A 17,947-nucleotide genomic window follows, 5' to 3' on the forward strand; every position below is an offset into this window, starting at 1 on the left:
CTTTTCCTTCAGATCCAACCACAATCTGCCTTCTCCATTCCCATCTCCTTGTGTCTTTCCCCTCTTGAACTCCTGAAGCTTGGGGTATCCTTACTTCATCTGGCTCTGAACCCAATGAAGCCTGGACTTGTTGTTTACCCTATTTCATGCTTTTGCATTGGGTCTACCAAACTTCTGTTTGATCTTCTAAATGCTCGGTCGATGCCAAATGCCTGGGAGGGAGGGCTTATCTTTTATAGAGCAAACTCCCTCTGAACTTTTGGGAATCTGTCATTTTGGAGAGCCGGGGTTTCCAGATTGCTTTAGGGTTAACGGTTTTAAGACTAAAATTTAGGGATGGGGTAGGGATTAAGCTATTTTAATGGAAACTTTTCTTGTCATGTCCAATGTATTTCATAAAATTAAAGCCTTTAAAGGGTATCTAATCTAATATCATTTGTTTTATTTGGTTATAATTTAATTTTTAATGCAAATTTTTTTTTTGGTTTTGAATTCATCTTCTGAGTTTATTTGACCTCAGATATTTACCATCTGGGTAATCTTGGACTAGTCACCTTGTTTGCCTCAGTTTCCTCATGTGTGAAATAAGCTGGAGAAGGAAATGGCTTTGCCAAGAAAACCACAAATGGGATCACCAAGAGCTGGACACAAGTGAACAATGGCAGCAATGATATTTTTTATTGTGAAGTTAATATAAAAAGAGCATTTTCCAACCACAAAAGAGAACTTGAAAATTTATATATAAAATTGTGAATCTCTGTCCCATACCACTTGTTTTATGCTTTAAGTACACCATAAATTCAAACAGGAATTCATCTCTCTGTTCTTTCTGAATTTATTTCTTTCCCCTTCTAGGCCCATTAAAATTTTTTAATACTCTATTTTTTTTTTAAAAGGTAGTTTTGGATGTGGGGTATAGGTCATCACTATATATAGCCCTCTTTTCCTCCTTCAAATTCACCCCTGCAATTAAAAGGGGGATTAAAAACTCTTCTGCCAAATAAGCACGACTAAACAAAACAAATTTCCACATTGGCCATGTCCAATAACATATTTCTTTCTGAAATTTCTGTCTGTCCTTGTTTTATTAAAAATTAGGAAGCGCTTTTCATCATCAGTTCTCTGGAGAGCCCATTGGGCTTTGCTTTGTTTAGAGTATTTAAGGGTGTGAAGCTTTTTTCTTCTTCTTTATAATGTTATTTTATAAATTGTCCTCCTGATTCTGCTCATTAAAGTCTACATCATCTACATCTTACAAGGTTTCTCTGGAGCTGTCTTAACAAGAATAAAATTCTTTTTTATTCATATGCCACATTTTATCCCACCATTTTTCACTTAATAGGCACCCTTTAATTCCCAGTTCTTTTCTTTTGCCTTTTTGTCTTCCTTTTAGTATCTCCCTTCTGAAACTGAAGTTTACTTTGCTTCCAACTCTCACTTCCTTTTATTATCCTTGTTCTTCACTTCCCTTTTTCTGCCCATATTCCTCTTGCCGTTAGTATATCCCAACAACCAAAGTATTGTTGCTTGAAATATAATACGTCGGTTTTGTTATTGTTGCTCTGATTTCAAGAAAGTTCATTGATTCTTACATAATCTAGACCTGTCTTCTAGGTCATTTACTTTTCATGCCCTATATTATACATGGTGTTTTTTTTTTTTTTTTCAGTCTTTTAATTTTTTTTTTTTTGGGGGGGGAGGCAATTGGGGTCAAGTGACTTACTTAGGATCACATCACAAGTATTAAGTGTCTGAGATCAGATTTGAACTTGGATCCTCCTGACTTCAGGACCAGTGCTCTATCCTCTGCATCATCTAGCTACCCCCAAATCTTTAAATTTTATCCTAAGATTTTCTGTTGACTCCTGTATTCTGATTACTGTTTGGTCTGTTCCAGTTTTCAGAGGCTAATTACTTGGGAAAGTTGACCATTTTCTTTTCTAAGCTATTTGCTTTCCTTCCAATTGTTCAATATAGTTATATTTTCCCCACCTTTGTGGTGATTATTAAAGTACTTAGCACAGTATCTGGTACACAGTTAGTGCTATATAAATATTTCTTATTCCTATTTTATCATGACCATGTAGAATTGCCTTTTGTTGCAGAAATTTGTAGAAACCCCTGTTGTTATTCCTCTTTTGCCTTTGCTTACTTATTTTCTTTATATAGGTTCAGTTTGGGGGTATTTCCAGATATTTAGCAATTTTAAAAAGTCATGCTTGTATCTTCGTCAGATCTTCCATCTTCGTTCTTGCATCGGAGTTTTGGGCCAGGGCCAGAATTTGCTCTGGTGTTCTGCTAGGCTGGACAACCCTGATTAGTCTGGATTTGTGATGCCTTACTTTCTGCCCTGATTTCCACTTAATGGGATGAGTCTATGCCAATGGTGCTGATAGTCCCTCCTCCATATTTGGAGTTTGGGGCACTGGATCATCAGAGTTCTTCCTTGTTGGTTCTTGAAACCAGGACATCTTAGCCAGGGCCCTTTTGTGCTCACTGCGGCTCCGACTGGTTTCCAAGGTCCAAATGGATTTCTGACCTCCCGTGGCTTTGGGGGGGAAATCCTTTGGATAAAGATATGGATAGATGCTTCTTGGAGGTTCCCTCTTGTTTTCCTGCTCTGCATTAGGAGTGTGTGTGTGTGTGTGTGTGTGTGTGTGTGTGTGTGTGTGTGTGTGTGCCCTATTTCCTGTTGTCCCTGGACTTTTGCAATTCTGGTGTGGTTAAGTAATTTGCTGTTGTTTTCTCATTGGAATTCTCGGTCATTTTGTGGGTCTGGTTCTATTTTTAGTTTTTTTCTGGAGTAGATTTGTGGGAGCCAGACTTTCTTCTTATGGTGGAGTGACCGCTGCCTGCTGGGCAAGATGACATGACCACTTTGCTTCAACATTAATGAATGAACTGATAAATCAATATTTATTAAGCACCTACTATGCGTCTGGGTACAAAACCCTGGGGAAGTTTTGGCAGCTGGAAGACAGGGGGGCCAGAGCTGGGGCTTGGTGGCCATGGCTAAACCCTTGGGGCTACAGAGGTACCCAGTTTTGTTGGAGCCTTCTAAACTTAGTACCTACTCTGTGCCAGGCACTGTGCTAAGCCTTTTACAAAAATTATCTCATTTCCTCTCTTTGGGTCTCAGGTTGCCTCTATACACCCAGGCTCCTAAGGAGGAATAAGCATTAATAGTACACCTACTATGTGCCAGGTACTGTGTGAGCCTTTTACAGGGATTATCTCATTTCTCTTCTTTGGGTCTCATCCAGGCTCCTAAGGAGGAATAAGCATTAATAGTACACCTACTATATGCCAGGTACCATGTGAGCCTTTTACAAATATTATCTCATTTCTCCTCTTTGGGTCTCAGGTTGCCTCTATACCCCAGGCTCCTAAGGAGGAATAAGCATTAATAGTACACCTACTATGTGCCAGGTACCTGTGAGCCTTTTACAGTTATTATCTCATTTAATCCTTGCAGCAGCCCTATGAGAGGCTCTAAATAATCTCCCCTCTTGGGTCTCAGTTTCCTCATATGTACATTGTGGTTACATATATGACCCCAGGATACTAAGTCCCTTGTTGGTCTCAGTTTCCCTCTGTAACACGAGCTGGTGGGCCTCCATGGCCTCTGAAGTTCTAGACTCACAATCTTCTGTGTCTCTGCCTCCCAAGCTGGACCCTCCCCTTCTGCTCTCAGTGGGCTTCCTCTTCCTCACTGGTGCTGGTTTGGGATCTGCTGCTGCCCCCGCGGCTGACCCTCGATTTCCCCCTTCCCTCTGATGTTCATGCTTTGTGCCACATTCTCCGCTTCTTCTACTCTTCTGGACCTCCATCTGAAAAAGCCCTTCTGGGGTGTCCCTGCCACCATGGCTCAGGGGGAGGGGCAGCATCTGGCTCTTTTAAACAGTGTGTTTCTTCCTGGGGGATCTCGGCCTTACCCACCCGGCTGCCCCAGGGCTTCCCAGAGGAGCTGCCTTACCCCGTTTTCACCCGGTTGCCCCCAGTGTTCTCAGAGGGGCTGCCTCCAAGCTTGGAGCTGTCCCAGAACCCCAAGTCTTTCTGCCTTTGGTGTCTGGATCCCTGAGCCTCTCTCCCTCTCGGCCTCTCACCATCCTCCCGAGCTTGTCGGACATCTCCAGGGAACACCAAGTGAGCACGTGCCCGTAAACTTACAGCCTTATTGCTGACATCAGCCGCCATCATGGTTCCTAGTGGAATCTTGTCAAACAGGAATCCTGTTTACTTCTAATTATCACCAGCAGGTTGATCCCCAGGGGTGAATTTTTTGCTGCTCAGGAAGCAGACGCAGAAGGCTCTAATGGCCCTCGGTGCCAGGAGGCTCAGGGCAGCAGCAGTGCCCCCCGAGCCAGGTCACCTGCTCCTAAGTGGCCATGCTAGAATGGCTTCACAAATCAATTTTTTAACAAATCACCTATTCCTCTCCTCTCCCAAGGCTGTGCCCTGAGCCCTCACTCTCTCTGCGCTTCCTCCTGGTGCTTCCATCTGCTTCCAGGGATCTCTACTTCCAGCCTCAGTCTCCCTCCTCAGTGCAACCTCTCCCCAATAACTGCCCACTGGGCATTCTGCCTGATGTCCTGGGGGCATCTCGATCTCAGCTCCCCCCAAGAAGAACCTCTCTCCAAATTTTCTTCATGAATAATAATCAACATTTAAATAGAAACGCCAAGAACTTTGCAAATATTAACTCATTTGATTCTCCCAACAACCCTGGGGAGGTTTTGAGACAGGTTAATTGACTTGCACAAGTACACACACTTAGAGTCTGAGCTAGAGCTCAGATCTTTCTGACTCCAGACCCAGAGCTATGTACACTGTGGTGTGTGGACCCTTACAGACACATAGTAGGTGCTTTATAATCATTGCCAACTTACTGATGGCCCTCAGATTCTTCCTCTATAGGAGGCCCTTTCCTTAGCAGAACTTCCATTTTTCCATTGAGAATATTTGCTTGGGGGGGGAGGGGAGGAGGGGAGCAGCTAGGTGGCGCAGTGGATAGAGCACCAGGGCTGAAGTCAGGAGGATCTGAGTTCAAATTTGACCTCAGACACTTAACACTTCCTGGCGGTGTTTACCCTGGGTAAGTCACTTAACCCCAGTTGCCTCAGCAAAAAAAAAAAAAAAATAAAAATAAAAACAATAAAAGAATATTTGCGGGGACTCAGGTTTTTAATTTTGGAGTTATTTCATCCTTGACTCTTCATCGAGTCTCATTATTTCTTCCTCCTTAATAGCTCTCAAATCGGTTCTCTTTGCTCTGTCATGAGGCAGAACCTCTAGTTTCGGTTCTCATCATCCCCCACGGCAGCCTCCTGATTGGCCTCTTGCCTCCATCCACTTCCTCCTCCAATCCATAACTGCCAAATTCTCATTTCTAAAATACTAGTTGCTCCCCTACTCCACAACCTTGTATGACTCCTAATTGCTTCTAGGATTAAGAACATAATTTTTAGTTTACTACATTTCCCCACGTTTCCCTTTCTAGTTTTCTTTCCTGTTATTTCAGTTGTTGCTTTCTCTATTCAGGTCAAATCGGCATTTTGGTTGTTGCCGTATTTGGAATGCTCTCACTTGTCATGTTTAGAACCCTAGTTTCCTTCCAGAAATAGCTCAGATGGAGGCCTTCCTGATCATTCCTTTTAGTAACACTTTCTTTCTCTTAAAATTGCTTTGCATTATTTCTTTTTTAGCACTTCCAGGACTTTGTAGTATGTTTGTAAATGTTCTGTTTCCCTCCCTTTTTGGAGAGTGTGTGTGTGTGTGTGTGTGTGTGTGTGTGTGTGTGTGTGTGTGTGTGTAAGTGTGTGCACCTGTTGAATTGAAGGGAAAGAATCATGGAACAGAAAACAGACATTTCCGGGCTTTCTGGATTTTCACAATGTTCGTTGTCCCTTTGTGTTTAGAACAGCTGAGGACCGAGGGCCAGCTGTGGTGGGATCATAAGGACCTTCTAGGCTTTGGAATGGGCCAGCTTTTTGTTGGTGCTCTGAGTCGTTTGCTTCCCAGTAAAATCACTCTGACAGCCCCCATGCCTTGCACTGAGCACAGTGCCTGGCACACAGTAGGTGCTTTATAATAACTGTTGACTTACTGATGGCCCTCGGTTTCTTCCTCTCTAGAAGCTTTCTGGATTCACTCTCACAGCGAGGAAAATTCACATGTAGCCCTCGCTGGAAAGGTTAGGAGTTGTTTCTCAGACCTGCAAGGTGCGCTTCAAGGTTATCTCCTTTCTTTTCTTTCTCTGAACTTCTATTAAGGGCCCAGTTGAAACTAGAGCCAGTGTAAATAAATCCTCCTTTCTCCCAGTTTCTCTAACTTCAGTCCCTTTTTATGGTTATCAGGCATCTCTTGGCTTTCCGCCACTTGGACTTGGCAAAACTTGCTGCTTCCCTGGCTCTTTCACCCCTCGGTTCTGCTCTTATTCAATAGAGTGAGAATCTCCCCTTGGACTTTGTATTTTTTTAACCTTATCTTCTTGTCCATAAACACATAGTGGTTTTTTAAAAGTAAAACTAAAAAAAAAAACAAAAAAACTTTAAGAAAAATAGCTTCTGGGATCCTAGATTTAGATGTAGGCGGTCCCTTGGAGATCATCCAGTCTTGACCCCTTCATCTCAGGCTGGAAGAGTGTGACTTGTCTAGCATCCCACAAGTGGCAAAACACAGAGCTGGGATTTGAAACAAATCCAACTTCTTTTGCATTGTGCCATTCTGCTTCTGGCTTTGGACTCAATTTTCTGTCAGAATGCTTTCAGACACACTGCCCTTTGCCCATTTTCCCCATCTCCCCTTTTTCAAGATGAAATCTATGCTGCGCTCTAGCAAACCATCTTTCTTTTGCTGTGTTTGTTCCTCCCTTGACATGTGCCATTTCCTCTCTCTGTGGCGGATGGAGGAATCCAATCCCTCCCTTGTCCTGTGGCCTGCCTTTCTGGCGCCTCTCCCCTCTTCAGGTCCTAGTCAGCTGACATTTCTTTCAGATCATAATCTCTTCCAGGTCCTTGATCCCCCTCCATTTTCATTACATCCTTATTATTTTCCTTCTTTCTTATTTTTTGGGGGGCAGCAGGGTAAGGAATCACCGGCATATTTTAATCCCTAACCAGAGTGGAAGTTCTCCGATGCCATCTTTCGTAGGCATTTGGATGGTGCCAAAGTGCCCATGGTCAGGAAGACTCTCATCCCTAAATTCAAATCCCCCCTCAGACAACATCCTAGCCATGCGATCTTGGGCGAATCACTTCACCCTGAAAGTGATTCCCCAATTCCAATCTGTACAACGAGCTGGAGAAGGAAATGGCAAAGCACTCTAGTATCTTTGCCAAGAAAACCCCAAATGGGGTCGTAAAGAGTCGGAAGTGACTCAACAATGATGTTTTTCACAAATTTGCTTACACTCACTAAGCCTGGCCTTGGAATCCCACGCTCTGCCCCTGGCAGCTGTTAGGGAAGGGGCCCCTAAAACTGTGTGCCTTCCCCTCTCATTCAAATGGAGAATCAAATGAAAATATGCAGAAATTAATAATCAAATTGGAGGGGCAGAGAACAGAAATAGAAGCAACAGTTAGAAAATGACAACTCTGGGCTTGAGGGAAAAGGAAAGACTTCTGGGACTGAGAATTCTCCAAGCTTGGAATGGGCTGGCAGGGGAGGCAGGGAGCCTTTCCTTCCATAGGGGGGAGGGGGAGCTGCCCACCCGCCCAGCCCTTAGCTCTGTGCCTGTCATGTAGTAACTGCTTAATAAATGCCAACTGATCGATTGTCCGTAATGTTGTCTTAGTTGGGCGGCTGAATCCTCTCCTATGCCCAGAATTCCTTGGTCCTCCATCTCACCCTGACCCTCCCCTGCTGTGGTGCCTTCCACAGCTTCAACAGGCTTTCCTTCTGGGCCGTTCCTCCAATGAGTGATTCGGAGAAGGCTACCCAGCACCCCTTCCTTGGGTCTTTTGGTATAGCTGGGCCACTCGGGCTGCCCACCTGTTCCCATGTTCATAACCAGACTGCTCCATCTCCTTATCTGGTCTCTCCTGGCACAGTAGGGGAAAGAGTGAAGCACCCAGTTCGAATGTGGCTTCAGAAGCATGCTAGCTGTGTGACATCAGGCAAATCCCTTAACCTCTCTGAACTTCAGCCATTTCACCCTTAAAATGAGGATGGTGGATTCAAAGAATGGCTGGATCAAAGAGCCAATCTCTATTTTTCACTACTTTAATTAGTAATAATATGCCACGCCTGATCACCCCCACCACCGGCCTCTCCACCTTTCAGTTACTTTGCCAATCCTTGGTGATCTCAGGGAGGAGGCTTTTTTTTTACCCCGAGGCAATTGGAATTAAGTGACTTGCCCAGGATCACACAGCTAGGAAGTGTTAAGTGTCTGAGGTCAGATTTGAACTCATGTTCTCTTGACTTCAGGGCCGGTACCCTATCCACTACGCCCCACCCACTTGCCCTTTTTGTCACTTGCTGCCTCCTTTTACTGTCCTTGCTGTGCTCTTCCAGACTCAGTTCTTGGAAGACATTAAGCCTTCTCCCCCCCTTAAATAATTTACATTTTGATGTATTTATGATATTTTATGTTGACTTGTCTGGCTACTTCCACACGTAAATCACTTTCCGTGTCCCCAGCCACTCTCCAAGACTCTGGGTGGCAGAAAAAGTGGGACTTGCGCTGGAGCTTGAGTTTCCTCTTCTGAAAGTTCCTTCTAATGAAATCACTTCCCTGGTCCCTGTGGACATGAAAGTCTAGTTCCATTACTCTGTTTCCCTTTGCCCTTCAGATGACTTCCTGGTGTCAGTTCAAGTGAATTACTGTTTTGTTTTTTTCCTCCATTTTAGGGAATTGTGGGTAATTTGGCTAGTGGCAAGTCTGCGCTGGTACACCGGTATCTGACTGGCACCTATGTTCAGGAGGAATCGCCTGAAGGTAAGTCATGGGCAGGCTGGCCACTAAGGCTTGTGCCGCTCTAGTCGATTTGTTTTATTGATTCTATCTGCAATCATCAATATATTCTAGCACTACTGAGATTCTTATAAAGAACCTAAAAGCAAAATGGGTGTTTCTGCCACTTTGTAGTAAATATTTAGCTGTCGGACAATTAGGGAATACCAGCTTTAAGCCGTGAGGTGGAACGCCTTGCTTTTGTAACGACTTAGCCCTTGTCCGCCTGATGGGAATTTCCCTAATCCTGATGTCCTGTTTCTATAAAAATATTTGTGGGCTCTGACAGGATGGGAGCATTTCCAATGAGAGCAGAAGCACCAATCCCTGACCTTGTCTGGTTGGATCTCATGAGCTCCCACCCACCCACCCCCATCCCAGAATGCATTCTAAGCATTTAATTGGCTCGGGGAGAAAACGATATCTTTTGGCTGCCAGCCTTCCAGTGACTCGATTCCCTCCCGGGCTCCCGACCTTTTAATCGTTTTTATGTGAAATTGAAATGGAAACAGTAATAATGGGGGAAAAGCCGCTTTCTAAGCCCTCGTGGCCGAGTTAGAGTGTTCCCAAAGAAATAAAAAACAAAGCGATTCTCAATGCTGTTGACTCTCCTTGTGATCTTTTTAACTCCATCTCTGAGACACTGAATCTCTGGTTCCTTCCTTTTCTTACTGGCTGTTCCATTCTTTGCAGATGTGGATGCAGGTAACTATACGTTCCCTTCATGCAGCGCTTGTCTTGTTTGGAAGAGACAGGAGGCTCAGCTTTTGTTACTGTAGAGTCCCATCCTCCCTCCTCACCTCCCCCACTTCCCCACCCTCATCCCCTCACTCCCCGCTCCTTGTTCAGTGTCATCATCCAAATGCTTTTTTTTTTTTCCTTTCTTTTTATTTTTCCCCTTTGGATTTTAAACACATTTCACTCTGTTTTGTCCCTTAGTTGTCTTCTTAGCAGTAGTTGTGAGTAGTTCCATATGTCTCCTATAACACCTGTTTGCGGTTAACTCCCGTCCTGGACGCTATATCTTCCTCTGAGCGTTAATTCCAACACTCTTGGGTTACTCTCAGGGTGGGCTTTACTGCACCCCCAAAGGTTAACAACTGTGCTCTAAGACCGGGGGTTGGATCCCAGCAGGGAGAAGACCACCTAGAGTGGGGAAATGGGGATGAGGAGAGAAACGCAAGGGATATTATCAGTTAATCACTTAGAAATGAGAATTGAATACATGCATTTATTAAGCACCTTCTTGGTGCCAGGTACATTATTAGCCACTAGGGTTACAGAGACAGAAATTGAGGTGAATCCTGGAAAGTTTTACCAAAGGGGTGAGGGGAGTTCACTATTCTGTAAAAGATTCGCAATTTCAGAATCAAGGGAATCAGGTTAAGCTCATGGGTTAGAAAAACTTGTCTGAGTTCTGATATTAAATAGCAACTTGGTCCCTGGAAATGAGAGTTGAATGAAACATGCATTTATTAAGCACCTTCTTGGGCCAGGTGCCTTATTAGTCATTGAGGTTGCAAAGACAAAAATTGAGGAGGATCCTGGGAGGTCTTACTGAAGGGGGGAAAATGTTCACTAATTTGTAAAAGACAATTTCAAAGGCAAGAGCTAGGAGGACCAGGGGGAATTGGGTTAAGCTCAAGGGTTAGAAAACCGTGTCCGAGTTCTGATATTAAATAGCAACTTGGTCCCTGGAAATGAGAGTTGAATAGAACATGCATTTATTAAGCACCTTCTTGGTGCTAGGTACATTATTAGTCACCAGCGTTACAAAGACAAAAATTGAGGGGGATCCTTACTGAAAGAGGGGGGAAATGTTCACTAACGTGTAAAAGACAATTTCAAAGGAAAGTGCTACGAGAAACGAGGGGATCAGGTTAAGCTCATGGGTTAGCAAAACTTGTCAGTGCTCTGATACTAAGTAGCAACTTGGCGGCTGGAAATGAGAGTTTGGGTGCTAGAAGCTGTTCTGGGTGGGAGGAATATTGATACAAGAACAAGACAGCGTCTGCCCTCAGAGAGTATACATTCTACCGTGGAGAAACATAGTATCCACCGGAAAAAAAACAAAGTAGATGTTGAGTGTGGCGGGAGGAGAGTATTTAGACTCACACAATGGCAGACATGGTTCTTTCTCCCTTGTCATTTATCCCATCACAGGAAAAAGTGATTTTATTAGTGTCTGAAAGTGAAAATGACCCAGACGCAATCCCAAACCCCTCCCCAAGGTCTCCACTTTTCTCTGGGCCGGCTTTGAGATTGAGAGAGTTTTCTTGGTGGGGACCAGCTTATCTGGGGCCAGCTGGGATTCCGAGCCCCTTCGTGGCAGCCGTTCCCCACTCCCACTCCCTAGTTGACCTGTGCCCAATCACATTTTTGCTGCTCCTCTTAGCCAAGTGGTCATGACGTTCCCAAGCCCTCCTCATTTTTATTAGCAGAGACTTTAGTTGGTCATGGCTAAGAGTGATGGGAAGGAAAGGGAGGAGCAGAAGGAGATGTCGCTTTTTTTTTTTTTTTTCCTGTGTCCTGTTCTTGCCTTGACTTTGATTCCATCCCCATTACTCATTGTCCCCCAGACTAGTGATGAGGTTGATGCTGGTAGAACAGTAGGATTATCAGCAAATGCAGAGGGAAACTAAAGCCAGGTTCTTGGAGGGAAAACCCCAAACACCAATCTGCCCATGTTCCCTCTGTCCCTCTAATTGCCACGCCCAACTCTCGTTCCTCTTCATCTTTCTGGACATCACTTAGAGTAAGAAATGGTGGCTTCTGGGCAGCTCACTAGCTAATATCGACAAAGGACTGTTAGCTTTGCTGATGGAAAATGGAGCATTAGTAAATAATATTTCACGCCAGGATCGGCATGGATAGAGTGCCTAGGATTCCAGAAGAGACAGAACCCTCCCGCCTACATCTCATCCTGGCCGGCTGCATGGCCATGGGAGACTTGATTTGGCTCTCACAGTCCCAGACATCTCTCCAAGACCAGAAGTTTCAGAACAGGTGTCGATTTGAATGGGCAAAGGGAGGTTCCACGCTGGGAACTCATCAACGAAATGATGGCTCTGATCCCCTCAGATTCTTTGATCTCAGTGAAATGAGAGAAGAGATTCTTGATTACGGAGGGATTTCTGAGATTCTGGGAAATATTATCACACAAGATAATCCTGTGTATCCAATTGGATTCCGTGAAAGTCTGGAACTCTAGGAGAATGTTCTCTCAAGTCTCCCTGTAACATGACACCTGGTACCAGAGGAAAAGTGTCTCTAATAGAAAAGCTTTGGGTTTGGAGTTAGCAGGCCCAGGTTCAGGCCCTGGCACAGCTATGTGTTTGATGATAGGCAAGTCCCTTGATTTCTCCGAGCCTCAGATTTTTCTTCTGTAACAAATGGGGCTGGCTGAAAGTGGAATTCCCTTTCATGGGGGGAGGGGTAGTCCTTGCCTTTCTTCAAGCAGAGATTGAACAGTCAGCCATTCAGTATTTTATAGCAGAAATCCCTTTTGTTTTTTCATTTCATTATGGGTTGGACTAGATGGATAGTTGGCCATTGAGGTTCGTGCCAACCCTGGGAGACCATGACTAGGCAGTCTCGAAGCTTTCTTTCAGTTGCAAAGTCTATGATCTTCTGCCATTGGTGCGCCCACAGAGCTGCCTTGTCATGGGAAGCCATGGTGGTCTCCAGCATGGCGTCCATCGCGTGTTCAAACCTGCCTTGCTGACTCTAGTTCCAGCCGCCATTTTCCCGTTTGGCTGGCGGACCTCTTCCCGGGGGGTTTGTCCCCTCCTGCTCATTGTTCTCACGCCTGAGTGTTTGTCCCTTATGGCCTCTGACAGTTTTCTCCCTGTAGCTGCTTATTTGTGATGGAGGGTGGGGTTGGCTCTGTGACACTGGTTGTGGTTCAAGTGCCCCCGAGGGGCTGTGGAACTCCTGGCTGGCTCGGCCTTTCCGTCCGCAGTTTGGCCTTTCGAGGGGGCTGATGGCAGCTTTCCGCACTTCCCCCGGCCAGGGGACGGAGCAAGCCGCCTGCTCGGGATGGCGATTTGGGAGAAAGCTGGAAGCCCGCGGCCCGTCCGATGCGTCCCACCTTCGTGTCAGTGCTGAGAAGCAGCTGGGCTCGGCTCAGGCGATGTCCGGCGGGTTTCTGCAGCACCTGCAGCTTTGGAGTTCTGGTCTTTTCTAAGGACCACGACTTTGAATGTCTTATACACACGTTTGATCAATAGCAGGAACAGGGACACAAGTAACTCATTTGGGGGGAAAAACTGAAAGAAGGCACTCTTGGTAGAGCAGATTTCTCAAGCTCTCCCTCCGTACAAGGATTAATCGTGGCCCGGTAGAAAGATCCCAGAGGGGAAGTCTGAGGAGTTCAGGCCCAATGCTGAACCTGTTGGACCTTGTCACTCTCCATGAGCCTCAGTTTGCTTCCCTGTTATGAGAGGCGATTGGGCTCAGTAATCTCTCAGGTCCCCCTCACGTCTGGATTTCCGCTCCTAAATCACTGAATCTCAGTTTCTTCCTCTGTAAAATGAGAGTCGGACTAGATAAACAAGGTCCTATCTAGTTCTATATTTTTGGCCTGTGCCAAGACAGTCCCTGATCTGCACAGGTGGAGGGAGGGCTTCTTTCTGTCAAAATCACAGATCTGAAACCTTTCTTAATAGCCCCCTACACACACACACACACACACTCTCCTGAATTTAAATACTGTATTAATTACAAAACACTTGGCAGCAGTATGCTGTTGCAGGAGAGTAAACATATATATATATATATATATATATATTATATATATATATATATATATATATATATATATATATATATATATAATACACACACATACACACACACACACACACACACACACACACACACACACCGCTGAATTTAAATACTGTATTAATTGCAAAACACTTGGCAGCAGTATGTTGTTGCAGGAAAGTAAACATATATATATATATATATATATATATATATATATATATATATATATATATATATAATACACACACACACACACACACACACCGCTGAATTTAAATACTGTATTAATTGCAAAACACTTGGCAGCAGTATGTTGTTGCAGGAGGGTAAAAATATATATATATATTTGAAGAAATAAAAATATATAGACACAGACACATGTCTAAATGTATTTTTATATATGTGTATATATAATGTGTCTATATATTTTTATTTCTTATATATCTAATTATACTATTTCATTTATAATAATATTTCATATATAATTTTGTATCTCATATATTTAATAACGTTTAATATATATTATTTCTTATATATTTTATAGAAATAAAAATATATATGCAGACTTTATATATTAAATATATTATGTCATATTTATATCATTTATTTAATCTATTATAATATAGTATATTAAATATAATTAAATATATATCTGGGTATATATATTTTTATTTCTTTAAACTGACCTGAAGGTGAGCTCTTCTCAGTCTAATATTAAAATAGGAAATTTATTCCACAATGAATCTTAAAGGTCCAACTCACCTCCTGGTGCCCAAGATAAGATAACCTTGAATGTGACCTTGATACCTCTGGCTGCACTCCAGTGTTGTCCCCTGAAGGGCTTGTGGGAGGGGGTTTTCTACCAGTCCTTCCCAGGTCATTTAGGACAGTTCATTAAGCCTTGATGAATCCCTCTCTCTATGGGAGACACATGCCGGGAAAGCCCCCATTTCGTCTTCTCTTTCAGCCCCCAGTGTTGGGAGTCTTGTGCATTGGTTTGACCTGACTCAGAGGAGGGACTGATATGGTGGCCCCTTTCCCATCCCTAATCTTCTGTTACTCATCCCATTGCCGAGCTTGAAACTGGCCTCCTAGGTTCACAGCCCAAAGCTGGCTAACCAGCTCTCCAGCTGATCCCTGGGGGCCAGAAGGCACCTACTATGGGCTGACCGATCCCTGGGGACCAGGAGGCACCTACTATGGGCTGACCAATCCCCAGGAGGCCTACTATGGGCCAACCCAGGAGAACAAAGTCTGAGAGCGACCCAGTTCCTGCTCCCAAAGAGCTCCCAGTTCAGCACACATTTATTTCATGCCTTCTGCATGTCTGGCACTGAACTAGGCATCCGGAAATGACACAAATTCAAAACAAGATCATTTTTATCTTCCGGCAGGAAGTAGCCCGGACACAGATAACCCCATAAAAAATACGTCCACAGAAAATCAAAGTAACTTGGCAGTGGTTTAAGAGCAGGAAAGACTCCGTGCTGCAGATGGCACCCGAGCCAAGCCTGGGTATGGCACTGTACCCATTTGGGGGGGGGCAGAGAGGACGGGTTGTCATCTTAGGATGTGGGGTTTAGAATAAAATAAGCCTTGGAGGAATGCAGCCCACACACCTTGTTTTACAGATGAGTAAACTGAGGCTTAGGGAGCTGAAGCGATCATCCTTGCTGCAAAGATATGGAGGGAGATTTGGACCGTTCCAAATAATCCTTTCTTCCCCGCACCACGCCCGTCCTGGAGTTTGTTAGATTTTAACAGAGAAAGGTCGTTCCCACTTGGGGCTTGGAATTCCCAACTCTTACTTCAGTCAGGCGCCCGACTTAGGAGGTCCCCGAAGCCACCGGCACGGCTCTTTGGACGGAGCTGGTGCTGGACCGAAAGTCCGAGGAGGTGACCCTTCCTTGGACTGGGAGGGCTCATCGGTTTGCTTTTTGGCTTCCCTCTTCCCAAGCCGGCAGCTCTGACATTTCCAAGTCCAGCAGCTGGGGGGAAGTGCCCATCTCTGGCCGGCTCCCGACGAGGTCGAGGAGGTACTTTATCTAATAGCGAGTTAGGTTTAATATTCAGGAGAAAAGCCAGTTATCCTAAAGTCTCACCATCTATCCTTCAAGGCTGAATTAGTCTAAAACCTCCATTTGTTGCTTAATTTTTAAGCCCAGATTAACTCCTCCCACCTTCCCTGCTTTCATTGAGGCAGCCGCTGTCCTTCTGCCAGTCCTCAAGGTCTCCTTTGCCCCCTTTTCCAGTATATTGGTCCCTTTCCTAACTCACTGATAAAACCCTCTCCCCACTCCCCCAGACTCAGCCACTTCCTAGCGGTGTGAGCCTGGCCAAGTCACTTCATCCTCTTTGCCTCAGTTTCCACATCTGTAAAATGAGCTGGAGAACCAGAAATGGCCAGCGCCTCCAGTATCTCTGTGAAGAAAACCCCAGGGGAGTCGTAGAGAGAGATATTTCAGGGAGACTGAACAACTGTTGTTCTCTTCATCATCATCATCATCATCATTACTTTAGACCTCGGACTCTGGGAGGTAAAGCCATTTGTCCAAGATCTCCCAGCCAGTGACAGCATAGGGACCCAAGTCTCCTCATCTAGCAGCTGCCTCCATCAACTGGACCATCCTGCCTTCATTACTAGTAGGGACCAATGAAGATATAGCTGGTGAGAAGGCTGACTTCTGTATCCTCTGTGTATGTTTTTGTGTGTGATTTAATCATGAAAAATGAGGTAAAAATCATTGTCCCTCCTATGAGCTAAACTTCTGGCTTAAGGTTCACAGTCACTTAGTGGAGCTTTTCCCTCTCTCTCTGAGACAGGCAGTTTTATTTTTTCTCATATTCTAGATGAGCAAACTGAGACCCAGAGCCACGAGGCGATTGGCTCATGGCCCTCTGGGAGGATGGGCTTCCAAGCTCCGTCTCTTCTGTCTCCTGGTCCTGTTCATCTTTCTCGAGTTCTCATCTTATAAAATGCTCGTTTGCTGGAGGTGGTCACTTCCTAGTTCTCAGAGTCTATCAACAACCATCCATCGATTCTGTGGGCTTTGGGGAGAGGGAGATAATGTGGCTCAACCCCCTTCCCGTGGAGCCCTTTTCTCCCCCACAGACCCAGGAAGGGGGACAGCTCCCAGAGGACAGTGTTAATGATAATGTTTCCCATTGGACGTGCTTTATTTGGGTTTTTCAACTCTGCAGAAAGGTCCTTTCACATGGGAAAAATATTCCTTCAGAATGGCTTCCTCACAGGAAATCTGAGAAAGCGCTTGAACTTTTGTTCCTGCCCCACCGTGTCCTCTGTCCCTCAAGGGCCCCGTTCCTTCCAGGGCCTGTGGCCCCCTCTTCCGCGCTAGTCTCTGCCCTTCCGCTGCAGGCCGGGGAACTGTCACCTCTCCGAGGGCTGGGGAGCTGTTGCCCCTCCGAGAGCCAGGGAACTGTTGCCCCTCCCAGAGCAGGGGGAATGGGCAGCTCTGGCTCCTCCTTGACATTGCTCGTGCTCACACAGCTAACTTTTCCCTGATGATCTTTCATTTGGTCATTTATTCTGGTAATTAATGGCAAAAGCATGAAAGCAGTTCAGGATGTTTCCCTCTTGAGAAACAGCTGGAGGAGGCTATAAATTGGTAGTGACCTTCCCCTGCAGAACTCTCCAGATGGGCACGCACTCAGGGGCTGAAGCAGTCCCGACAGGAACGCTGTCACATCCATCCTGGGCTGGATTTGCTTTGGATTTGGTTTTCCCAGGAATTTCATAGAGTCTCTGGCTCCATCACTTGTTGTTATTAAGCAGGAAACTTATAAAATACTGAGGAAATGGACAAAATTAAAATAATCCCACTCCTCTTCCCCTTAAGGAGCTTCCCTTCTGTGGAGGGCATACGCCATGTACACAAATCAGTCAATACAGAATGTATTCAAATATTAAGTGATTTCCCGAGAGAGTATTAATACTTGAGAGAATCAGGAAAAGCATCTGAGGGAAGGTGACTCCTGAGCTGAGCTTTGATGGGACTCAGCAGGCTTCCAAGGAGTAGAAGTGAGAAAGGAAGGAATACTAGGTATATGTTAGATACAGCTTGGGCAAAAGTGAGGAGGTGGGAAATGAGTGACCTGGATGAGGAACAGCACGGGTATCATGGGGATGTGTTCAGTTTCAGAAGCTGCTCAGTCTTACTGAAGAATTCTATTCTAACATCTGGGGCTTGACAATTTGTAGGA

At 44.9% G+C, this 17,947-nt stretch overlaps 1 protein-coding gene across 8 annotated transcripts in view; it reads left to right on the plus strand.

Annotated features, from left to right (window-relative positions):
- Positions 1-17,947, plus strand: part of AGAP1 (ArfGAP with GTPase domain, ankyrin repeat and PH domain 1) — a 612,588-nt gene that overhangs the window by 248,667 nt on the left and 345,974 nt on the right. For 4 of the 8 annotated variants that reach the window (XM_051999115.1, XM_051999110.1, XM_051999113.1 and 1 more), the window contains exons 3-4: positions 8,854-8,941; positions 9,650-9,661. In XM_051999115.1, the coding sequence (XP_051855075.1) occupies positions 8,854-8,941; positions 9,650-9,661 (100 nt within the window). The remainder of the gene's footprint in view (positions 1-8,853; positions 8,942-9,649; positions 9,662-17,947) is intronic. The other 4 variants (XM_051999116.1, XM_051999117.1, XM_051999119.1 and 1 more) reach the window with 1 other exon arrangement.

This window comes from Antechinus flavipes, chromosome 4, assembly GCF_016432865.1.
Source record: "Antechinus flavipes isolate AdamAnt ecotype Samford, QLD, Australia chromosome 4, AdamAnt_v2, whole genome shotgun sequence".
Classification (NCBI taxonomy): domain Eukaryota; kingdom Metazoa; phylum Chordata; class Mammalia; order Dasyuromorphia; family Dasyuridae; genus Antechinus; species Antechinus flavipes.